This window comes from Salvia hispanica, chromosome 1 (genome assembly GCF_023119035.1).
Source record: "Salvia hispanica cultivar TCC Black 2014 chromosome 1, UniMelb_Shisp_WGS_1.0, whole genome shotgun sequence".
NCBI classification, from domain to species: domain Eukaryota; kingdom Viridiplantae; phylum Streptophyta; class Magnoliopsida; order Lamiales; family Lamiaceae; genus Salvia; species Salvia hispanica.
Window position 1 is genome coordinate 14,316,200 of NC_062965.1, and position 26,374 is coordinate 14,342,573.

The 26,374-nt window shown below is 36.7% G+C and overlaps 2 protein-coding genes across 2 annotated transcripts; one reads left to right on the forward strand and one right to left on the reverse strand.

Annotated features, from left to right (window-relative positions):
- The first annotated feature begins 658 nt into the window (after positions 1–658).
- On the forward strand, positions 659–16,500 carry LOC125222719 (protein FORGETTER 1-like). Its single transcript, XM_048125487.1, has 32 exons — positions 659–1,414; positions 4,668–4,733; positions 4,826–4,999; positions 5,077–5,207; positions 5,378–5,454; positions 5,954–6,132; positions 6,230–6,307; positions 7,133–7,265; positions 7,797–7,857; positions 7,926–8,007; positions 8,490–8,618; positions 8,736–8,879; positions 9,104–9,203; positions 9,288–9,416; positions 9,953–10,020; positions 10,128–10,300; positions 10,393–10,486; positions 10,565–10,662; positions 10,741–10,876; positions 10,996–11,102; positions 11,970–12,065; positions 12,147–12,234; positions 12,334–12,454; positions 12,647–12,758; positions 12,833–12,956; positions 13,022–13,099; positions 13,183–13,301; positions 14,637–14,690; positions 14,776–14,878; positions 15,555–15,683; positions 15,933–16,044; positions 16,135–16,500. Exons 1-32 carry the CDS (start codon positions 956–958, stop codon positions 16,173–16,175), a joined length of 3,795 nt encoding a protein of 1,264 aa, XP_047981444.1. The 5' UTR covers positions 659–955; the 3' UTR covers positions 16,176–16,500.
- LOC125222728 (metacaspase-4-like) lies at positions 16,476–18,149 on the reverse strand. Its single transcript, XM_048125499.1, has 2 exons — positions 17,760–18,149; positions 16,476–17,491 (listed from the first exon to the last, which is right to left on the reverse strand). Exons 1-2 carry the CDS (start codon positions 18,103–18,105, stop codon positions 16,635–16,637), a joined length of 1,203 nt encoding a protein of 400 aa, XP_047981456.1. The 5' UTR covers positions 18,106–18,149; the 3' UTR covers positions 16,476–16,634.
- Positions 18,150–26,374: the final 8,225 nt, after the last annotated feature.

A 26,374-nucleotide genomic window follows, 5' to 3' on the forward strand; every position in this document is an offset into this window, starting at 1 on the left:
ATAAGCAACTAAAATTTCGTATGTACATTCTAATTTTCGAAACTTATGACAGAATTTAATAGATTATACAACAATATAGAGCTTTGCATGCGCCATCAACTCACATCAACAAATCTCAAACTTTCAATGCTCGTGTTATAACTCAGCGAAAACACATAACATAATTCAATTTCATGAAAGGTACAATACATGTCTCACACAACCATACATTATAACATGATTCGATTTCATATGCCCTGATAGTTTCTTGTTCAGATTTGAGTGGTTGGTTTGTGCATGTTCAACAAATAACGAGTAATGACCAACATGATCGTCATACATTACATATTACATCGCACTTGTTGAATAGACTGTCTTTATCATACTAATTTTGAGCAAGATCGTCGTAGTGGCAGAGATTATCCATGCTAAATAGATCCATACTTTGAATATAAACTTATTAAAGTATATAGAAATAAGTCAGAGAAAATTTATTGAACATCGAAATATAAAATGAGATGAAATTAATAATATTTGTAGCTTCGAAATGGATAAAAAAGCATCCGATCCAAAAATAAATAATATTTTATTTTTTCTAGATTTTGAGAAGTTTGTGCAGCTACTGTGCGAATGGCTCGCCCGGAACCACCCGCCCCAGCTAGCCACTTCACCAATACGCGGTCCACTGCAGTCCAATTGCTCACACTCGAGCCGAGCATGTGGGTGGAGGCAGGTGTGGAGCAGCGCCTTGCACATGGATCTTCACGAACTGAATCCTCACCAATAGAGCGCCAAATCACCCTCTACTTTTTTATTCCCTTTTGCCGCTCCCCCAAATTCACCTCACGTCAACCAAACCCTCATTCACATTCACGCACTTTCAATCTTTCAAAATTGAATCCAATTTCCTCCTAATTCTCACCACTCCACTCATCACTCAATCCCTCCACATCGCCACCAATCCCCAATTTCCCCCATGGGGCAGCCCTCGTTGCCGCCTCCGCCAATCGCCCCTCCCCCTCCCCCGCCGCCGGCTCAGCTCGGCTCCGTCCCCGCCGCTGGCTGCCAGGTGCGCTGCGCCGGCTGCAAGATGGTCCTCACCGTCATGCCCGGCCTCACCGAGTTCGTCTGCCCTACGTGCCAGCTGCCGCAGATGCTGCCGCCCGAGCTGATGCGGCCCAACCAGGCCCAGGCCCAGCAGCATCGGACTGCCCCGGCCCACGGCATTGATCCGACTAAGATCCAGCTGCCATGCGCCAACTGCAAGGCCATACTCAATGTGCCGCATGGCTTGTCGCGCTTCAATTGCCCCCAGTGCCAAATTAGTCTCGCTGTCGATCTCTCCAAGATTTCGCAGGCGTTGGCTCCTCCGGTCCGCCAGCATCCGTCTCTCACTCTGCTGCCACCGCTGCCGCTGCCAGAGGAAGTCAATGAGGTTTTTCCTTTTCTCATTTCAATTTGGTTACTGGGATTATCACAATCTGAGTTGTTGTAGGCTGACAAGTGTAATGCTGGTAGTTTGGTGTCAATTTGAGTTAAGATAGTGCAAGGCTAATTACGGTTGCAATTCATCCCTTTAAATGACATGCATAGACGCTTGGGATTTGTTTTTGGGTCCTACTGAATGTAGCATTGGTGGATAAGTTGTTTAAAGGCAAAGACATGAAAAAATAGTAACTTTCATATCGTGCTTCACTATCTGACTTCTGACCAAGGATATTAACGCCATGTTTAGAGCTGTTCAAATTTTTTTTGCATGGAGGGACATAATTCAGTATAGTCTGAGTTGATTCTGAATAATTTTCTGTCATAAGTTCCTATCCTTGCAATGGAGGACTTTGTTTTTAGCTTCAGATAAATGTTCTTGCAGTATGAGTATCCACATTATACTTGACAATCAATATCAGTATTTTTTTTGTTTTTGTGGTTTTTTTTCTCGTTTTCTAAGTTTCACTTGTGAATACATGATATCTAATATTTGATCTTTTTAAAATTGGAAAATCGTATTATTGAGAAAATGGGAGCTTTTCAGTGTGACTACTTTTTAGTTTGAAGTATGGACTTATCTTTGTTCCCGGTATCAAGTATCAACTGGTATATGCAGTTATCAACTTACCATCTAATTTTGCCGTCAGATAGACTATGATGAAACTATGTTACTTTTCAGTGGTGAATTGTCCCTTTGCAGTATCTTCCTTCATTCATTTAAATTGTAGGAACAAACCTCATCCATTTGCTTCAAACATGCAACTTAACAAATAACAAACATTTCATAATAAAAAAACAATTCTTGAAGAATTATTTTCTTCAATATCTGCCAAGAAATGGCTCAAAGGTCCACAAAAGTTGGTAGTTTGTAATTCATGGGCATGCACATGTGTGGGCATTATTTTACTTATAGTATGTTGATAGACAGATTTCCTTTCAAAAATTGTATTTCTGGAAACTCTTAAAAAAATGAGAGACCGGAGCTGTTGGCATCTTGAGGTTCTATTGACAGCTCTATATTTGTACTGTTATCTATAATGATTCTCAATTGAACGGGTATCTAGATTATGTTTTTCAATGTTTTCCACTAAAGTTTGTGGAACTAATATTTTCTCATTTTCAGTCAGCCTGTTCTCGCACATTCTAGATCTGCACATTATTTTATTCTCACGCATACTCAAAGAACACATCAAGTAGATACATTATATTAGACTAATAGTATTAGCTTTCTTATTTTTGCCTCTTAGACTGTTCCCATTGGCGATGGCAAATGTTGCGTTTATGGTAGAGTTTTTGGTCTGATAGTTAGATTACAATGTTTCGTAGAAACTATAATATGTTCCCACATTTTCTTGTCAGAGTGTATTTTTAAGCTATTAATGCTAAAGGTCTAAAATGCCCCGCGTTGCACAGCAAAACCTGGATATTTAATGTTCAGGCTCACTGACTCAATGTCAGGTATGGATACTTTGTCATAGTATCTCATTTTCCCGTATGGACCCTACTTCTTTGAATGCACATTAGCGCTTCTGACTGCCAGCACTGAAGCATAGAGCCAATAATATGAATTAGAGAATGTTAATTTGGATCAGGTAGAAGGAAAAAAATATTTAATCCACCTTGTGGAAGACAGTACGTAAAATTTACCATCTTGCAGTAAATTCATGTAACATGGATGTTCAAATTATTTCAAGTTATACACAAAAAGATATCTTTATCAGAATTAAAAGCAAGGTGCTGGCTGCCTCATCTTAAATGGAGACATGTCTAGCTTCCTGATATATCAGTTGAAACAATGGAGAAATACTGTGAAGCTTAGAATACGTGCTACACCCTGGCATTAATCCTAGCAAAAAACTAAATAAGTAACAAGATCAGTGGTTGAGTATGAAGGGAACTGCTATTTGTTCAATTAGGTGAAGGTAGGTAGCTTTGGATAGAAGTGGCGATCTGGACCTATATATGCTTAAAATTTTAAAATTACAGTTGTTCTAGATCATAGACAAGCAATAAGACACGATTAAAAGTATTGTTAAAGGGTTATCGATCAGTATATATTTCTTGGTTAATTTTCCTGTGAATACACGAACTGTACTAAAATTTTTGTTTTTAACCAATTCTATTATTTTGAAATTTGGCATGAGTCGAAATCTTGTTCGTCAATAACTCGGTTCGCATTTCGCAAAGCCCAATGTGACATCCAAAGGTAGCGTTGAAAAGTTCATTATGGTTTTTTTTTTTGCCTGATTTGGATTCATATACCACATAGCAGAAGAAAGATATCATTGAAAGCTTTTCAGTGGTATATTCGGATTTCACATTGGACACTAGAGAATTGAGTTATAGGCAAACGAAATTTGAACTCATACCAAATTCTATTTTTTTTTAAAATTCATGTGTTTTTTGACAAAATACTAAAATAGTAGAGTTGCTAAAACCAAAACTTGTGTACAGTTTGTGTATTTGCAGTTATGAAACCATATTTCTTGTCTGCTACAATTGTTTAACTTATCCAGGTAATATTATTGGCCTATATTTCTAGACTGGGTTATCCAAGGGGTGGGTTTTTGATTGTTCTTCTACAGTCAAGTTTAGCAAACCATGTCTGACACCGCTATATAGTAAGTTCCAAAAAACCAATTGCTTGACTAGGTTTAGTATTTGTCTATCAAGCAATCCAAATTTGTCCCCAGGTTTATTCTGTATCTGTTTCGGATATGTAATGCACCTGTTGCCCATTTTGCAAGAGGATTGCACCTGTTGCCAATGTAGCAAGAGGAAAATACTCCCTCCGTCCCATTAAATATGCAACATTTGGGAACCGGCACGGGTTTCTATGTAGTGTTGTTTGTGAGTTAATGAAGAGAGAGTAAAGTAAGAGTGATGAAAAAGTAGAGATAGTGATGTTTCCATTTTAGGAAACTTTTCATTTTTAATGGGACAACCCAAAAAGGAAAACGTTTCATTTTTAATGGCACAGAGGGAGTATGAAATATTGCTTTTGCTATAAATGAGTTGGTTAATGCATATGCTGATGTATTGAGTTACATTAAACTGCTTAGATTGAGTTTACTGCTTTGGGTGCATGAATACATTTTGTTCATCATGAAATTTTGTCTTCTTTCCCATCCTTATAACATATACGCTCATTGTTTAGAACCTTGTCAATTATTAATGCTTTTTCCCCTCACTCATGCCAGGTGGCCATCGAAGTGGAAAGGGAAGAAGATGAAGGTGGATTGGCTGGAGAAACATTTACGGATTATGTATTCCATCCCACTGTTCTCTGTCTATGTGATTTTCAGGCTTCCGAAAGATATGGACCAATTCTAATAAAACTTTACCCTGTTTTGTTCAGCGACCACCTAAACTATCTATTGGTCCTCCTCATCCAGATCCTGTCGTGGAGACATCATCTTTATCTGCTGTACAACCTCCTGAACCCACTTATGATCTCAGGATAAAGGATGAGCTAGAACGTTCAAAAGCATTGTCATGCTTACAGATTGAAACACTGGTCTATGCTTGTCAGGTTACTCTAACAAACTTACGTGAAACATCTTCTGTGCATCACCAACATAACTTACCGTAAAACCTTCCGTGTGGCAGAGACATCTCCAGCACCTTCCAGACGGTGAAAGAGCTGGCTTTTTTCTTGGTGATGGTGCTGGTGTGGGTAAAGGAAGGACAATTGCTGGGTTAATATGGGAGAACTGGCACCATGGGAGAAGAAAAGCGTTGTAAGTATTCAGCAAGAACCAATGTTCCAGTATTGTGCATTAAAATTGGCTAGAGATCTCTTGTGTTACTAGCCACAGTGTTTTATCAGTAATGAGACATTAATGAGCTGATTGGCTGATTGCTGAGTTCTTAGGATTTTTGGATTATATTTTACTAATGACCCTTGCAGGTGGATATCTGTAGGTTCGGACTTGAAATTTGATGCTAGAAGAGACTTGGACGATGTTGGTGCGACATGTATAGAAGGTTGGTCTGGACTATATCATAAGTTTATCCATATTCTGATGGGAAGTGGATTTTCTTAGTAATTTTTGTTTTTGTGATTTTTACTAGTTTTATGTTGAAGTAAATAAGAGAACATTAAGACGTTGCCTTGCTCATTGATTTTATTACTGAATAGGTTTAGATATCAACTTTTGGTTCCTTTCGTGATATATTAACATGTTAGGATTAATTCTGCTGCATCGACAAGAACCATAATGTTTAGATTAGACCTTTCATCGTGATGCTAGTTAACATTTGGGGGTGGCATACAGTGTGCACATGTCAGCAATTTAAATGGGGAAAAGACACTCTTCATTATATTTATTGTTCTGTCTTTGTTTTTTTTTTCTTATTGGCTTGTGCTATGCTGTTCCATACTTTGTTTGGCTAGCCTAGCAATCAATATACAATCATATTTTTTATTTCATTGATATACTTTTCTAACATTTCATATTTCATTTGTCATAATTTTCCTTTGTAGTTCATGCTCTGAACAAGCTTCCTTACTCTAAGCTCGAATCCAAGGCTGTTGGCATTAAGGAGGGAGTTGTTTTCTTGACCTATAGCAGCCTCATTGCATCCTCTGAGAGAGGACGTTCGCGTTTGCATCAGCTTGTGCAATGGTTTGGTGACACGGATGGACTCATTGTATTTGACGAGGTAGGCTGTTTATCTTATGACTCTATTGAGTATTGACTAGTTAATATGACCGATGATGTGATGAACTTTTCTGTTACTTGTAAATGCATTCTTGTAGTGTCATAAAGCTAAAAATCTGGTTCCTGAAGCTGGGGGGCAGCCAACAAAGACGGGCGAAGCCGTTCTTGATATCCAGGTGGAACTCCTCAAATTTTGTTCTATAATGTTACTCCCTTTGTCCCCTCTAAGTGGAGCATTTCTATTTCGGCACGGGACTTTATGTAGTGTTGTTTTGTGAGTTAAGTGGAGAGAATGAAGTAAGTGAGACGGAAAAAGTAGAGAAAGTGATGTTTCTATTTTTTAGAAATGTGTCATTTTGAGTGGGACATTCCAAAAAGGAAAATGGTTCACTTAGAGTGGGACGGAGGGAGTATTAATGTTGTTCCTAAGCTATTCCTGTGAGTTGACATTTTTTTGTTTTGTTTTGTAAAGTTGAGCACTTGGTAATATCGTTTTCCATCTGTATTTTCTTCCTTTGCTTCCACTGATTCATGTACTAAGGGTTAGAAGACGTATATAGATTAATTAACCCATGACAAGATTCAGTTTTAGCATTTAGAACATTTTTGGAAATTTAGGATCAAATGTATCCACTAACATAATACATCACTGCCTGAAGAAAGCAACCAGATAATGTGCTAACAAGGAAGTCATCAATGCATTTATGCACTTAATGGGCACCAAGATGCTTATGCTGGAATATCTGTCCCATACAGCATCCTGAATTTTATTTATAGCTCTTGTCCTCTAAATTATTATTTTGACCTTATATGGTTCTCCCAATGCTGGTTGTTTGCCAGCATGTGTGCAGTGTGTTGCTGCAGTCTTTAGTGCTATATGAATCTGTGTGCTTCAAGACCCTCATTTTCTGCACTTCCTTCCATCTCAACATTTGTACTTTATATATGCATCGCATAATTTAAGGATATTTTCTCTTTGCTTATGAATTTCTCTTATGCAGGCCAAACTTCCTGAAGCTCGTGTCATCTATTGCTCAGCAACTGGTGCTTCTGAACCACGCAATTTAGGCTATATGGTCCGCCTCGGTCTTTGGGGATCTGGAACATCATTTCTCAACTTTCGTGAATTTTTAGGTGCAATGTTCATTCAACATGTGCTTACCTGCTTGCTCTCAATACCAGGCGGAATTTAATTCACACTCTGAGAACATATTCATGTAGTTTGAACTTTGGAATTGCTTGTGTAGCAATTTACTCTAGGATCTATCTTTTTATGTCGTCATTGCCCCAATATGTTACAAACTCTTTTTCCCAATCCAAGGGCAAAATCTGGTTCTGGATATTCCACTTTCTATCTTTGAGGTTTTGGTCATATTTGTAACATGCTCTGTTCATCCAGAATGTTCTTGATGGATTTTGAATTTTGGTATATCGTTCCAGTTGAGCTCTACTTGTGCTACTTTTCTTTCTCCACTTGCATACATGTTGGCCCCACAAAATAAGATGTGGCATAGCATGGGTGGTTAGAAATGTTTCAAGCGTGCACATACTTTTGAGATTAATGATATTTTCTTGAGCGTATTTTTTTTATTCTCTGTCATCCACTTCTCTTCATATGAAGTAATTCGTTAAATGAGCATTAACAATAAATGTTAATTGTTTCAGGTGCAATGGATAAAGGGGGTGTTGGAGCTCTGGAACTTGTTGCTATGGATATGAAAGCAAGGTTAGAACATTTTTTTTGGAATATCTTGTAAACTCCTAGGTTTTAAATTGAATCTGGCTTCGATTTAGGGGGATGTATGTTTGTCGCACGCTGAGCTACAAAGGTGCGGAATTTGAAGTGGTTGAAGTTCCATTGGAGGCCAAAATGACGGTATGTTCAACATCACTTTGTTTTGTAGACATGAAATGAGGGTCTTATTACTTACTAGTAGTAAATAATCTTCAATGCTTTATGATTACCTTTTGTAAGATCTTATTGTTTCCTATTCAATATTGGCATTTTTGATATACATATATATATGTATGTATACATGGGCCGAGATTGGTCTTATTTATGATATAGGGTATTGTCTCACCCTAATGCAACCCTATATATATTGAGAGTGATTCAAATTGGTTCAGGTATGATACATACATGCATTTTTTCTCCTGTCTGTTATTATATCTGTACAAGTTCACTGAGGAAACCTATCCATCAACCAAGTAACTCACGTATTACTTGTATTTTATTAGTTTCTTGTTCTAATTTAATGAATTCGTTAGTATTTTACTTCGATTTCATTCCTTTTGTAGTTTGATATGTATTTCTTATGTGGCTATCTTGTGCTTACTAGTTGTTTTTGCTGGTTTCAGGAAATGTATGAAAAAGCGGCAGAGTTCTGGGCTCGTTTGAGAATGGAGTTGCTAGCAGCCAGCACCTTTCTCACCAATGAGAAGCCTAATTCAAGTCAAGTGTGGAGATTGTACTGGGCAAGTCATCAGGTACTGTAGTAAATCTTTTTAGCTTCATAGATCTGACCCTTTTCCCATAGGTCACTTCTCATTATGATAATGCATGTGTGTTTTTTTTGTTGTTGTTTTGTTCTTTTTGGTATACAGCGGTTCTTCAGGCATGTTTGTATGTCAGCTAAAGTGCCTGCAGTGGTTAGACTTTCTCAACAAGCATTGCTGGAAAATAAGTGCGTGGTTATAGGCCTACAGAGTACTGGGGAAGCAAGGACTGAGGAAGTCATTACTAAACATGTAAGATTGTTCTCCACTGTATGTTTATGTGCAATTCAAAGTATGGCTTAAACTTCCATATGTCCTTGTGGCATGGTTCTGTATGAAGAGCAAAAGAAAATTTCATGTTTAGTACTATGTGATTACAAAGTTAATTTTCATCTTTATCAGTGATATTTCTGATGGATTTTATTGAGATAACTTTCTCTGATTAACTTCTTGAAACTTTTCATTGTATTTGATAGGGTTTGGAGCTTGATGATTTTATATCTGGGCCTCGTGAGTTATTATTGAAATTTGTTGAGGAAAATTATCCCCTCCCAGATAAGCCTGAACCACTTGCTGGTATCTGTTTGTTATATGTTTTTTCAATAACTTCTCCTTATTTGGCATGTAGTAGTTAGTGACTTCATTTTGCGATTTGTGCAGAGGAAAGTGTAAAAGAGCTTCAAAGAAAGAGGCATTCAGCTACACCTGGTGTGTCATTTGCAGGGAGGGTAAGGAAAGTTGCCAAACGGGAAGTTGAAAGCGAAGAAGAAAGCGAGTGGCAGTCTGAAAGTAATTACAGTATCTTATGTGAAAATATATTTCTGCAAAATCAACAATCAATTATGACACCCTGAATCCAGCTTTATACGATTTTTGACATGTTGTAATTGCAGAAAACAATCGCTGTAGACGCACATTGCCATCCACTTAATATCTTCCATAACCATTTCTTAGATCTTCCTGTTCGAGTAGTTAGAGTTTTAATTGTTTCTCTAGAAATCTTATTGAGAGTTGAGACTGTAAGTCCTTGTGCTTAAATAGTCTTCAGTTTCATCATTTATTTCATGCGTTGATGCTAAAGTATGAGTTTTTAATACGAGTAGAAGACAAAAAAGATTTTAGGTTGTCCCATAATCCCTGCCCTGTATCTGAGATATGAAGCTTGGACATATGAGACATTGAGACCTCTACTTACTACAAAAGCTGATATTTTAATTACAATAAGTAGAGCTGTAAATACGAACCATATAATCTTTATTTTGCTACTTGCTTTTGAATTATTATGATTTTCTTTAATTACATAATGGTCTTTGTATAAAATGCAGGCGACACTGACCCTGAAGCTGAATCTGATGATGAGTTTGAGATCTGCAACATTTGTAGTTTGGAAGGGGTATATATCATGTCCTTTGTCCCTTTTCTAATATGACAAGGATGATTTGGATAGCTGTTTCATCATTATTTTTTCGTCCCTCATTGTCTACTTATTCATGAGTTTAGGAAAGGAAGAAATTGCTTCAATGTTCATGTTGCAGCCAGCTTGTTCACCCTGCTTGTCTGGTTCCACCTGTTGTTGAAGTAATATCTGAGGATTGGTCTTGTTATTCATGCAAGGAGAAAACAGAAGAGTTTCTCCGAGCTAGACAAGTCTACTATGAAGAACTGCTGAAAAGGTACCAACCCTTATTGAAATCAGTTTATGCTTTCTCTTAAAAGTATTTCGAATCTCTTATTTGTCTCTATGCATTTTTTTTCACCAAATTAGATATGAAGGAGCCCTTGAACGAAAATTGAAATTTCTAGAAATAATACGATCGTTGGATCTCCCTAACAATCCGCTAGATGATATTGTTGATCAGGTAATTTCAGTTTTCATAAAGTACAAACAGAATTTCTTATCCATACACCTTATTTTATTGGCTGTGATACTGGAGCAGCTTGGAGGCCCTGATAAAGTAGCAGAAATCACAGGGCGACGAGGCATGTTAGTCAGGGCTTCTGACGGAAAAGGTGTTACTTATCAGGCACGGAACACGTGAGTTGTGACATGCCCCTATATCACCATTTTGAGTTGTGTTTGTAGTTGCTAAAACTCATACACTGTGTGCTTTAGGAAAGATGTAACCATGGAAATGGTCAATATGCATGAAAAACAGCTCTTCATGAGTGGTAAAAAACTAGTAGCTATTATATCTGAGGCTGGATCTGCTGGTGTTTCTTTGCAAGCAGATAGAAGAGCAGTCAATCAGGTATCGTGATTGGAATGTTTTTTCTAGTGGTTTTTGTGGTTCTGCCTTAGGATCATGCTTTATTGCTTTAATGTCATTTTCTTGTTCATTCATGTTGAATAATTTTTTTCTTGGAACAGAGAAGAAGAGTTCATCTAACTCTTGAACTACCTTGGAGTGCTGATAGAGCCATTCAACAATTTGGAAGAACTCACAGATCAAATCAAGCTTCTGCACCGGAATATAGGTGGTTATGAATTCTGATTTAATAAAAGACCTTATGACAGTTGTTGCATCAATATGTGCAAACTGAGTTTCACATTGGCATAAAAAGTGGTGATAATGAATTCTACCCACTTGAAAGTGTGAAAAGAATTCTACTTGTTTGAAAATATATAAAATCTACCCACTTTATTGGTGAAGGGTAAATATTCGAATATTCTACAAAAATGTAAAATTATAAATATATATTACTGATATGTGCAAATCTAATTTCTTCACATCTTCAAAACATCATTCTGCTGTAAGATTTTTTCCAACTTTATTTCATGCAAAATTCTGAACTATGTTTTTCATAGATTATTCTTGAAACTTTAAAGCAAATTTAGGACTTTTTTTTTTGCTCGTTTCATGTTTGCTCATCCCAATTTGAATTGCCGGCACAGAGCCATTTCATTGTGCAGTAGAGGACTTTTCTCTACTGCACGATGTCCTCTTAATTTCTTTTGCAAAAAGAAAAATTCATGTACTAGTACTAACATGCAGTGATGACTGAAGGTTGAATTAATATATTTTGGTAGATTTTTGTATATTTTCAAGCAAGTGGTTGTCTTTTACTTCAATAAACTGAATGTGGGTATTTCCAAAAAGTCCCTAACCTATTATGAAACCTATGATTCTAGAATCAAAAGTGTACATCACTCATGTCACACATGAGCTTGAAGGTATGCATGGGGCATTGATAATATTATTATGAGTCTGGAGGTAAGCCTGGTGTATTGATAAAATTATTTGGCATACTATAAATTCACAGTTAACAAATTTTTAAAGGGACATTAATCTGAATAAGTGAATATGAAGATGCAAGTATAGTATTAATTTTCTATTCTTATAGGCTGCTTTTCACAAATCTTGGTGGTGAACGACGTTTTGCTTCAATTGTTGCAAAGAGACTTGAATCTCTTGGAGCACTGACACAGGGAGACCGAAGGTAATACCATTGTTGTAGCGGTACATTTCAGTTTCTTATTACCTACCTGCACTCGTTGGCTTACATCATCTTATATTGCAGAGCTGGACCATCTCTCAGTGCTTACAATTATGATAGTGCATTTGGAAAGAAGGCCTTAATCAATTTGTATAAGGGACTCATGGATCTGGTACTAATCTGGGTGATTTTTTTATATTGCAACAAAACTGCCAAAATGGATTTTACTTTTGTGTGAAGTTCTTATTGTTATATTGTTTTGAATCATTAGGAACCTTTGGCCATTGTTCCACCAGGATGTTCATCTGAAAAGCCTGAAACAATAGAAGAATTCATGACAGAGGGAAGAGCTGCTCTTCATTCTGTTGGAATAATTAGAGATCCAGCTACCGGTAATACTAAGCATCTGAATATATGTATTAGCCTTCTCTTGACTATTGTTTCACTTTCCATTTTGTCCCTCTGTGTTTTCATATATGTCGGCTTCTAGAAGGTAGTTTCATAGATTCTAGCTCTCATCTAAAGATTCACCTACATCCTGTGTTTTCATAGCCCAAATTAAAATTATTCACTAATGCTTGTAGGTAATGGGAAGGATGCCGGAAAGCTTTCTGGCCGTATAGTTGATTCAGACATGAATGATGTTGGGCGTTTCCTGAACCGAATTTTAGGACTTTCTCCAGGGATTCAAAATAGGTTTTGTAGTTTGTTTGACCAGTACTATTCTGTGTTTGATGGTCATCATAATAGTCGTACTGATGGTATTGCAGGCTGTTCGAGTTATTTGTTGGAATCTTTGATATTCTTATTCGCAAAGCACGTATTGAAGGGCATCTGGATTCTGGTATTGTTGATGTGAAGGCTAACACAATCGAGTTGCAGGGAGCACCAAAGGTTGCAATACTCAGTGAATTTGTGGTTTAATATTATAACCAGTTCTTAATATACTCATTTTCCAGACTGTGCATATTGACAATATGTCCGGAGCATCCACTGTGTTGTTTACTTTCACCTTGGACCGAGGAATGACATGGGAGGTATTTAATTTATTTTAAAAAATCCAAACAGATAAATTTTATTGGTTTCTAGAAGGTCGGGGATGTTTACTTTTCTTTGTCAGGCTGCTTCCTCATTGCTTGAGGAAAAGCAAAAAGTTGATACTGGATCAAGTAACACTGGATTCTACGAATCAAGGAGAGAATGGATGGGAAAACGACATTACGTTTTAGCAGTTGAAGAGTATGTTTCATTCTTGAGTTACATTTACATTACCATTACGGTTATGCAGTACACGGCTAAAGAATTTATGTGACTAAATGTGCTTGGTTAGAGTGAGGCATACCCCCCCCCCACCCCATATATAATGCCTTAAACCTGTCGCCAATGCTTAGCGGTTAATACTGGCCTTCGGCATATGTTCAGGTTGTCTATTCAAGCAAGTAAACTGGAGATTTGTATTGGTCACTGGGATCAGTTTTTAAACCCCAGTTAATGTAGATAATTGTGAATTTAATTACTATTTTAAACTTTAAAATATTTAATGAAACAAATTCAAACTTTCTACAATTCTAAGAGTTTATTAACTATTGATTTAAACTAATGTTCTATATGTCAAAACGTGTTCTATGACACCCTACTTTCTTTGTGATACCCTGTTTACCAACACCAAATTACTTTTCCTCTCTAGTTTTCTGTCTTCATCTCTCTATACTGCCTGTCTCCTCGTCTCCAGTAGGTTATCTCTTTTTCTTAGGGAGGCTCCTAGGCTTTTGACTTTTGAGTGATTCATGGCGGGTCTCTTGCAACACATTTTGAAAGGGTATTGATAATTGGACCAGCGTTGCTCCCAGGCCTAATTGAAACAGTCTGAAGTTCTAAACAGCGCATATTAGTAGTGTTGTCACTGAACTATAGTGGCATGTTAATCATGGTTACTAAGCTAGGTTGCGGAACCATGATTAGCTTTTTCAACATTGTTTGAGTCTTTGAGATATCAGATTATTGTAATTAAGATTAGATGCATCTTCGTAAAGTATAGGATTGTGATAAAAATATAACTAATTTCTGATGCAGAAGAACTGCAGAAGTGTCATTATTAGATAACACTAAAAGTTCATTTTAGAAAATCCAGATTTTAAAAATATGGAGGTCATTTTTAGATTGTTTTAGGTCATCCTTTCTAAATGAACTAAACACTGACTAATAATGACCTCCGAAACGATCTAAAAATGAACTCTGTGTTGTCTAAAAATGACAGTCCTGCATTAGGAATTAGTTGTTCATATATCACAACCCTCTTAAGTATATGCATAACTTGGAGAAAGAATGTGCAAGTAGCAGAAATGTGCTTTATGGAGTATAAAGATGACATTATATTTTGTATTCTTACATTTTTCAGTTGCTGAACTTTGGTCTCATTTTTTGTTTGCCATGCTGATTGCTTTAATTTGCTCTGGTATCGTTTTGCTAATATCTGGAGTAAACATACAAGTATTTACAGATTTACCAGTTTGCAGATGTGGGCTCAGATCCTGCTAATGCTTATGTGTCTAAATCTTGTTATCCTCATTTCAGCTCTGACTCTGGAGAGTACAAAATTTTCCGACCAAACCTTGGGGAGTCTATCAGGTGCATAGACATTCCAACCCCGAATTTCACATGATTTCCTTATCAGTATCTCTGCTAGGCCTCTGAGATCATTTCCAATATCCAGGGAGATGACACTTACAGAACTAAAAGAAAAATATAGAAAACTTTCAGCTCTTGAGAAAGCGCGTACTGGCTGGGAAGGTGAATATGAAGTTTCTTCAAAGCAGGTAACTATCCCATTAACTTTGACTTGAACTTAATAAATTTGATATACTATTTTCTTTTATGGTTGAGGCATGACGACATGGTTATATATAAATATGAAATGGAATTCTTCATTTATAAACATGAGTGCATATACTTACTAGAATGAAACTACATTTGATGCGACGTGAATGAGATCAATTGCTGGGATAAAGTAAGAGTAGCTGAGATATTAGGAAACTTCCAGGGGCACCAAACTGCTGTAATCTTGTATATATAGTACTGCACGCGAATGTCAGGGCACTCAAAACTGTCTAAATCCTTTGTGATTCTCACCTATGGAAACTGTTTTACTTGGCTTTTCACAGTGCCACTCTGAAATTAAAGTAACATATTTGCAAACTAGAAGATATGGTGGCATTGAGTCAAAAGAGTTGTTAGCAAAGAATGAGGGGTTTAGTATGGAGGATGTTCTGGCCTAGGCCCTAGTTATAACATGGATGATTGCTACTGTAACTTCTTGTAGTAAGTTTATCGTTACTGCTAAACCACTCCACATCTCATAGTAGTATTGTACTACAAAACTGTTTAACACCGAAAAGGCTTCATTTGTAAAATTACTTATGACACTACGGTAGCTGTTGTGCCATTGTATTTTGACAATAGAGTTGCAACAGCTTATTGAGTTTTCACATGCAGTGCATGCACGGTCCCAACTGTAAATTGGGCAGCTTCTGCACTACAGGCAGAAGGCTACAGGAAGTGAACGTTTTGGGTGGCCTCATTCTTCCTGTTTGGGGCACTGTTGAGAAGGCACTCTCCAAGCAGGTTACTCCATTGTTTTTTTGCTTTATATAATGCATGATTTCATGGTATATACTATACATGCTTAGGTCAATATTGTAATCCAGCATATGAAATGATTGAAATAATTGTAAGGACATGTTTCCTCGTGGCGATCCAAATTTACATAGGTCCTAGACATCTGTGATGCCTAACAGTCTCATCCATCCCGCTGCTTTGGAAATTGGTTAAATGAGCTATTTATTTAATTGACTTAGTAATTCCTTTTGACAGGCTCGTCAGAGCCATAAAAGAATCCGCGTTGTGCGTATAGAGACCACTTCTGACAATCAACGAATTGTCGGGTTGCTCATCCCAAATGCAGCTGTTCCAACAGTTCTGCAAGGTCTCTCTCTCTCTCTCTCTCTCTGGTTGTGGCCGTCTAGATTTCATCCGTGTCTTGAACTGTTGAGTCATTGAGATTTTATTTTGGTAGATCTGGCTTGGGTTCACGACATTGACGACGACGAGGAGTGAGGATTGGGAGGGCTCGGACTTGTTTTGCCACTTTTTTGGAGGGGCGTTTGCCTAAACCGTTTGCTGCCAAGATCAAGGATTATGACTTGTAACGTGCTTTGGCGAAGCCATCAGACATATGGGATTGGCAGTGAAGGCTAGGCCCACATTTTTGAGCTTTTTGGTGCAATCAACAATCCTCACATTGTTAATATCCCATTTTTAGGCCCCATTGGATATCTGTTTTTTGTATATTATTATCGATAGCATTCATGTAATATAGGTAAAACACAAGAAGATTGTAACTCTCAGAAACTCATCTCAAATACAAATTCATTTTGCTCCATTTATTAAATTATTGATTATTGACTACTAATTGAAAATATCACAATAATGGATTCTTATTCTTGAAACCAGCCACCACCAGTGCAATTGCAATTGGGGTTACAGAAACCTAACAACGATGCTATGAAGAAGCCATCAGCAAACAAAAGGAGCATCGACATGGTGATCGCCGCAGTATAATCCGGGACGTTGAGTGTAGCCCTGTTTCTGCAAAAGATCCCTCGCCTTCGTGACCAACTCCTGGTTACTCACCGTACCATTCGATTCAGCAAGGATTGTCTGAATTGCGTTACTGAGAGCGCCATAAGATTTAGTGGCGTCACCGGAAGGAGTGGCGTCGGCCGATGTCTGATGAGTCTGGCAGCCGCTGATGAGAATGCTGGTATCGGCCAGTCCTTTCTTGCTTGCTCCGGCATAGGCTTCCTGCTTGCTCCCAACAGGGGTCGCCAGCGCAGGTTGCGCGTAGCTCTCGTTGTTCTCAAGCTTCTGCTGCAGAAACTGCTGAGCTAGCCCTCCCACCATTCCAAAAAACCCTCCTCCACCTTCACCTTCACCTCCTTCGCCATTGCCACCTTTGATTTTGCCAAATATGAAATTCATGAACTTCTTCACCTTGGGGCTTGCATCTTCCCCGAACACGTCGAACAGCGTCGGCCGCAGCTTCCCCACGTCGATATCTTCCTTGCCGGTTTTCTGCTTCAGCAACTCGATCAGCGTTGGGAGCGGCAGAGATTTGTTCTTCACACCTTCAACTTCTTCCTCTTCCTCTTCCTCTTCCTCGTTGTCTTTGCTTTCGCCAAGTCCAACTTTCCTGCGCAGGTAGTTTCTGAAACCTCCAGATTCCTTCTCATCTTCATCATCACTCTTCCTATGGCTCTCTCCGATCTGCTCCTTCGATTCATCAATCAGCCCTCCGCTGTGGCACGAATCCGACACGATCGTGATCTGGCAACCGCTCGGCACTTTATCGACCAAATCTCTGAAATCATCATCTGATTATCACAATCAAATCATGAATTGCATCAGATCTCCGAATCAAATCCAGCATGTACACCAACACACCAGATTCATACGCAGCGACAGCCAAAAAACGTTGAAATAAATCGCGGAATTTGCAGAAAATCTACAGCAATCGGATCACAAAATCAAATCCACAATCTACACCAACACATGAACACACCAGATTCATGTGGATCGTCAACCAAAAAATTGAAATCAATCGCGGAATTCACAGAAAATCAAATCGAGAAGTGACCTAACCGGTAATGAGGTTCATGTCGGTGGGGACAATGCACTCGTCGTAGCCGGTGTCGTCCTGCTCGCCGGTCTCGGCGGGGAGGCGGGTGCCGTGGCCGCTGTAGTGCACGAAGAGGAAGTCGCCGGAGCGCGCGGAGCCGACGAGATCGGAGAGGGCGGCGCGGATGTTGTGGCCGGTGGGCTGCTTAGCGGAATCGTCGGTGTCGATGAGGACGGTGATGTCGTCGTCGGAGAAGCCGTAACGGTTGATGAGGCAGGAGTGCATCCGCCGCACATCGTTGATGCATCCTTTCAGCTCCGCCTTGGTCCCGGGATAGTTGCACCCGATCAAAACAGCCTTCTTCGCCATGGTTAAGATCAAATGAAATGAGATTTGAATTTGCAGCCTGTTTAATGCACTTACTCACTCACATATCTAATTTTATACATATTCACAAACGTACATGCAAATAGTAATAAAATGAGAAGAATAATTATAATGAGCACCATGCATTTTAATTTTTTCAAAAACCACATTGTGTTATGGACATCCAAATTTGGTAATGAAATTTACGTTTTTCAATTTTAATTTTCATTTTGTTTATCTTTCAGTTTAAAATATCGAGATTGATCTTATATACTATGATAAAGACTGAATAGAGTGAGCTACATCCTTAATTCAAAGCTACAATAATAAGAAATTTTACCATAAATAATTAGTAACAGTATATGAGTATAGAATTCAAAGTTCCAGTACATTTTAACAAATATAAACACACTTATTTTACTATCATGAATCCTCCTCACATTGTAGTCGATATACAAATAAGCATATGTAGTCGATTGTTTTATTTTGCATCTTATAATAACCGAATTCAACATCGACTCAAACAAAATAACTGAAATAAATCCAAAATATTAGAGACAATCAAAAGACACTGTCATATTCATCTGCGTGCTTCCCAAGCATAGAGAAACCCGCATGAGTGATGTTGTCATTCTCTTACAAAAAGATTGAACAAATGGCTGCTCCTTCACAACAATATTTCTCCAACATTTCCTGATTGAGATTTTCTCTGATATGATAATTTTTAGTTATGCATTAGGATTTACTTATTTACTAATCACTACCCTTTATATGAGATGTCGTTTCATAGGTCTTGACACGCAAGCTGCACGGACGTACACGTGTACATATAGTATATAGTACTAATATAGTGCAGAAAGTGTTAACAAATAGAGTTAGTTAGAAAGCATAATACCCCAAACTTAGCTTCCTCCAATAGTCAGCACTCCATTTAATATTATATACCAATGATGTTTGTTGATAGGGAAAGGTGTAGGATAAGGTGGAGCTTGATAAGACACCATTCAGTGTAGAAGAAAAGCCAAGGCTCCTTACTTCTCTTTCTTCTTCCAGGTGAAGAACCACTACCATATATAATATATACTGGCAGGGACTAGGAAATCCACACCCTCATCTTCCAGCAATGGTTCACAGTATTCTGATGTTACATATCAATGGCAGGAACGAGTCCTTCATTCAACATATATAACTCTCCCATTAGCTTCACATATCCCACAATTAATGCAATTTTCATTTATATTTCCTTTGGTTTCTTTGAGTTAATGCTTTTAGGGAGTCTTAATTTGGGGTATAATGTACATTATTATATATGTACACGTGTAGCCTTCGTGCGACGTGCGTGCCCTGCCCAGACCAATAAATTGATATTATATATGTGGTTTCTCCACTGTACCAACATAACTCTAAGTATAACTTTTTATCGATTAAAAAAATAAAGATGAGAAATATATCTCTCCCATATGCCTAGTTGGTGAGTTGTGGCAGCACGACATTTTAGCTGTCAAGCACAAACTCCTCCATCGTGTTAACTGACAATGAGACCACTAACAATGTCCTTATTGCTTTGTCATACGTACATTTCAAGTGTCAAAATCTTACTTCAGGTGAGGGATCAGTTAGTGTGTGCTTGGAGCCAGAAGAGCTTCGCCGTGTCTCCACCATAGCTTTTGATCTAACAATTGAATGAATACAAACCTTAAAAATGAAGAATTTCAATCGAGAATTTAAAGAAAATCATCCCTCTATACATAGACAAAAAATACTACTCCTAGTATATTAGGTGCAAGCTAGAGAGAGAAATAGGAAAGAAATGAGAGAGTGAGAGCATATGAAAAAGTGAATATAATGATTGCGGGAATGGATTATATATTTATAGGCAATCTACTTTTGCAAGTTATAACTGAAAAAGCAATAAATCGATTATTTTTAGTATGACAGAAAGAGCAAGAAATCTCCTTAACAAATATATGTATGCGTGAAGTGTAGAAATGATGCATACAATTGTAAGTGTTAAGTGATGAAATAAAAAATTATGTGTGAAGCACATAATCGTGCAAGTGAAATGCGAAGATAGTGCTAACGTAGGAGGGCAAGCCCTCTCCTATAACAACATAACTCCAAGTATAATTTTTTCTCAATTAAAAAAAATAAAGATGAGAAATATATATTCCACAATACATGTGCCTAGTTGGTGAGTTGCAGCTGCACGACTTTTTCTTCACTGTAAAAGTAACATAAGGCGTGAATCTCGAGAGTAATTGGATTAATTAATAAATTGATTCTGCGTATTTTCTAGGTGCGGCGCTGTTTGACAATGAATGCTCAAACAGCACCGCTGCCCGAGTTCATCCATCATTTTCTTTGTTTCTTAGGTTTATACTATTGAAGACAAGGATGAACTGAAAAATTTGTCAAATCCCCCAAAATGAATGTGTATTACTATTACAGTTGGGAGGATGGCTAGTCTTTGCCTCACATTATTTACACTAGAAAACTTGAGGAGATAAAGAATTAGGCGTTGCAATGTCACGATTTAATTTGTAAATATTTATTTCATAAAGACTACTTATTAGGTTTTGGTACGCAAGTCCCGCGGACGTGTTTAAGTATGTATTTCCTACTTTATGGGCTGATCTTGACTAACAATATGTAGTAATGATTTCAATACTTCTATATATATATGTACACGTGTAGCATCCGTGCGATGTGCGTGCCACGTGTAATTGATTATTTTAATTTTAAACTTATTTCAAAATTTTTTTTTGAGTTAATGTTCGATTCAGTCACAATAAGTATAAAATTAAGTAAAATATTTGATAGCATATGCTTATTACTAAATGAGCATATGAAACCACATTCTATCAAGACTTGCATCTGTTAATCCCCTCATCAAGGTTCAGTGAAATAAGATTGGGTCTGTGAAGGTAAAATGTGTTTATGTTCATTGACAAACATTCCACCATTCAGCAATAACCCTCTCAAGAGAACCCAAAAGCCAGATGGGATTGTCGATGGGGGGACGTTTTAATCCTTTTTTAGTATGTCTTGAATATTCTTTTCTATTGACATGGTGTATAACAGTGTATGTCATTTAAAAAAAAATGTCTTTAATTATGTAGTCGATTACGTTATTTCATGCTACTAATTTTTAATTAAAAATAATCAGTTATTCAGAGTTTAACTAGAAGAATAGTACTATATAATATTCACAATTACAAAATATATAAAATAAAAGTATTTTTAAAAAATTATACAATAGTTTTAAGTGTTTAGAAAAGAGACTGTTTTTTTGTGAACATCTCAAAATGACAAAATATGTTTGTTAATAGGGAAGAGGCGTAGGATAAGGTGGAGCAGGCGGGACTTGATAAGACACCATCTAGTGTAGAAGAAAAGCGAAGGCTCCTTCTCCTTCTTCTTCCAAGGAAATCCACACCCTCATCTTCCAGCAATGGATCTAGAAGTTTGTCTCAACATAATAAGCTTCACATATCCCAGTATTTAATACATTTGGTTTCTAATTCTTTGAGTTAATGCCTTTTGGGAGTCTTAGTTGAGGATATAATGCTATCTTATAAACTAACTACATTATTATATAAATGTACACGTGTCGCGTCCGTACAATGTCCGTGCCCAGACCAAGCATTAACTTTGGGGCTGCATGCCTCGGGCACCGGTTTGATCGTTCACTTTCGAGCTCCTCTATCGCGTTAAATGACAGTTAGACCAACAAAAATTAATGTCCTTATTGCTTCTTCATACAACATTCACTTCAGGTGTGGGAGCAGTCAGCGTATGCTTGGAGCCAAAAGAGCTTCGTCGTGTCCACCATGGCTTCTGATCTAACAATTGAACGACTACAAACCTTAAAAATCAAGAATTTCAATCGAGAATTTAAAGAAAATTCTCCTTCCACCAAGAAAAAAAATACTACTACTAGTATATTATGTGCAAGCTAGACAAAAAAATAGGAAGGAAATGAGATGGTGATAGGAGATGAAAAAGTGAATGATTACGGAAAAGGATTATATATTTATAGGCAATCTCCTTTTGCAAATTATGACTGAAAGAGCAAGATATCGATTATTTTTAGTATCTGTATGACAGATAGAGCAAGAAATCTAGCTCCTTAACAAATCTATGTATGCGTGCTCGTCCGTGTGAATTACGTGTGAAGACCTATAAAATTGAACTGAAATAATTTTTTCAAGACACAAATTGAATCTCTCTCTCTCTATCAACAATTGTTTAGTTTCATTTGGTTAGTTTCATTATCAACAAGTAGGTTTGTATCGCACTTGTGTCATTCAAGAATGTAGTTTCTTTAATGAAACTTACTAAAAGAGATTTGTGAATTACTAGACAAATTAATGCATGAATGATATCTTAACTATATATATAATGAGAGAAAATTTCAAAATAACAATAATGAGACTATTCTTAGATGGTATCAAGGCATGTCGATATACTAATTATTGTCTCGTAAAAAAAGACACCAAATGATTTATTATATTTTTCAATTGCCTGTGGTGATATTCTTTCAATAAAATAAGTGTGAAGCGTATTTCTCAAAATCATATTTGAAGTTCACACTATACAAAATAGAGATTCTAAATAAGAAAAAAAAGGAACATATACCTAAAAAAATGGATAAAACCCACCCGCCATTCTTTTCTATGATAATAAAAATAAAATTAAGAAAACCAAGTCTATAAATGTATTTGCTATAAAAAAAATTGAACAAGAAGCAATTAAAAATTCATAATTGGATTGCATTGAGCAACAAAAATGAAATGCAAAGACAGACCAACCTTGTTTGAATTTAGACAAGTATAATTCCTAATTAGTTTTTGCCAAAGCCAACAACTTGAGAATTAAGTGAAAAGGAAATCTTGTTTATGTCGAAGGGATTATTAACCTAAACAATTAATTAAAGTCTAAAGACCCTGTTGAATAAGATAATCACCCATCTCCTCCACAACCATGTTGCCCGGTCTATTCCCGTCACACATTCCAATGATCAATCTTTTTGATGGTGACATGCCCGTATACCTAATAAGCCAACAAAAAAAAACATAATCAATTCATTATACTTTCCAAATGGGATATGCTAGACTCTTGATATGTATGACTAAATTGTTGATGACAATACTTTTTTTCCTTTCCCTCGGATGACGGCATCAGGCTCGCCTCGAAGCACATTGTAACCACTTCCCCCGATGTGAAATCCGGTCGGATCCAACGAACCAGGATTATCAAATTCGTTCATCATAGATGTTACCTCATTAGGCTTCATCTGCATCACCATTCAATTGTTTATACATAGCTAATCAATACAAAGTAGGATATTAAATAGTTAGCATGAGCAATAGGATGCCTTTGGGAAGTTAAAGGTTTGGGCCAAAATGTTGCCGTCATGGCCGATGATGGCGATGGAAGTCAGGAAATAGCCGCCACCAATATCGGACCTCAACTGGTCCTCTATGAATGATTGCAACCACATGCTAGAATTTGTCACGATCCTACTTTCTAAGGACAGATAGCTTGGTTGAGATTAAAAAAGCGGGAAAGAAATGAGAAATACAATAGAAAGACAATAAATCTTGACCGTAAGTCCATAACTCAAAAAAGTTTGAATAACACGGAAGAAAACTGAGCATCATCTCAACAAAACATAACTTGAAAGAAGTAACAATTCAACAGTAAACAAACAAATCAGAAGAGCTAGACTTTCAGCGGAATTGTATAAAACAAGGAATGATGTCATGTATGAAGACATGACAATATTATAAATATCAAAACCAAACGAAAACCCTTTATCTGCTCAGCTCAACACCACCGTGTCCGTCACTCCTCAACTTGCACATTTTTATTTTTAAAACACATACAGGATTAACTCCTTAGTATACTCATTAACTCCTTAGTATACTCAGTGGACTCATGTCAAAAATACATTTCATAAAAATATTTATCATGCTATTTGTTGGCAATTGAAACTAAAAAATAACATATAACTGTCCCACATCGGTGCCGAGATAATACTGAAACTAGTATGTAAATCCTATGGACCACTCCTCCTATCACCAATTGGTTTTAGGATGGAACCCATGGATTTCTATCACTATTATTGAGTGACATCGGAGTTTTACCTTTAAAAAGAGCGCAAAGGCATTAAAACATTTCATCAGTAAAAGTATGTCTGGCCAGTCAAAGTTCTCATTGAGATCAACCACATTAACATACTCCCTCCGTCCCATTGAAGATGACCCACTTTCCTTTTTGGTTTGTCCCAATCAAGATGACGCATTACTTATAATGGAAACACCTTTTATCTCTACTTTATTCCCTCTCTCTTACTTTACTCTCTCCTCTTAACACACAAAAATTAACTGCATAAAATCCCGTGCCGCCCAAGGAAGGGGTCATCTTCCTTGGGACGGAGGGAGTACATGACATGGAATGTGGCCACTCTCCATGTCACTAGACCGGCTAGCTCGAAAGATGACCCGATCTACCATAGGTGTATAAAGTTCTCATTGAGATCAACAATATTAACATACATGACATGGAATGTGGCCACTCTCCATGTCACTAGACCGGCTAGCTTGAAAGATGACCCGATCTACCATAGGTGTATACAAGTTGAGTGGGATTTGCGGCTCTACTAGGATCCGAATTCGATTAAACATAAATGACAAAATTGCTTCGCATCGGTTCAATAAAACAAAACATGGTATGATAAACACAATCACCTGTCACATCATAATATAATTAGGATAGCGGAGAAGGCAAAGGAGGAACCGGTTTGATAATCCTTATTTAAAAGGAAAACCCACCTCAGGCACCTCTCTCCTTAGGCCTTACTCTTTGGTTTATTTATTTGCGTTTGGTTATGGATTTGGGGAGTTGAAAGTATGCGTTGAATTATTGATTGATAAATCATGATTCCTATGTTCTATTACTCGCAAAAAAAAAAAAAAAAAAATGAAAATGCTATGGTGATTGATGCGTGAACGAAAAATGTGATTGTGAATTACCTTGGAATTGAAAGAAATTTTATTGATTGTGTGTCGCGAAATAAAACTGCTCCTTCTATTCTCTTCTCCGCACAGATTAGGGTAGAGAAATTAATTGCTGATTAGCTTAATTGATTGCGGAACTGAGATTAATTAATAACTGTTTCGTCAAAATCGATAATGTAAATAAGTGACTAGGGATGAGTAATACTGTCATAGTTATTTTTACAAATGTCATAAATTCTGTAGAAGTTAAATGTTAAGATTATGAATTAAATTAAATTTTATTGGAGATTCCTTCAATAATAAAATATGTGTACAAATTGTTTTCGGAAAATTCTAATTTTAAATAGTGTATAATAGATAATAGTTAATGTGATTGAATACTATAGTTATATATTTAAGTCTTTATAAGAATTAAGTGTCAGAGAATTCTAGACATGGTGTGTACGTCGATTATTTGAGGTAACTTTTTGATCCTACGACACTGAACAGTGCTTTTATGACTTATAGATTAAGGAAATAATGAGTTAATTATGTGATAGATTTCGAAACTATTGCGAATAAATTATACTCTTTTCGTCCAATAAAAGATGTTACATTTTTTTTTTTGCATTCATTTTAAAAAATAATAGTAATAAATAATTAAAATGAAGAAAGAATAAAATAAGAGAGAGATAACATAGATAATGCGCTTTCTCTAAACAAGAAAAATAGCCAAACACCTAAAATATAATGGATATAAAATCAAACAAATATTAAGAAAACCAAAGTCTGTATTTGTATTTGTTTTTGCTATATAAATATAATACTCCTGTCAGAGCCAACGAACCGGGATTATCAAATTTGGTCATTATAATTTATAGCCGTTACATCATTAGGCATTTCCATTCAATTAATGTATACACATTGCTAATACAAACAGAAAAATAAAATCATTCTTAAAAGTTTTGATGCTATGGCCAAAATAAGTGTGCCGTACATGGAAATGGAGTTGCATTGGAACTGGAATTGTTTGGAATTGAATTTAAAAGTATGCATGAGAATGATTAATATGTTATTATATGTTGATAATCATGTTTTAATTTGATTATAGTTTTGGAATTTAAAATATCCTAAACAATTCGTGAAATATGTTTATGATCATATATAACTCCAACCATTTACCTTCCGCAATTTAATTACGTAAGTATTCTTGTACCATCATTATAAACATCACATAATATTGACTAATTCTAATCCACCAAGAAATGTTT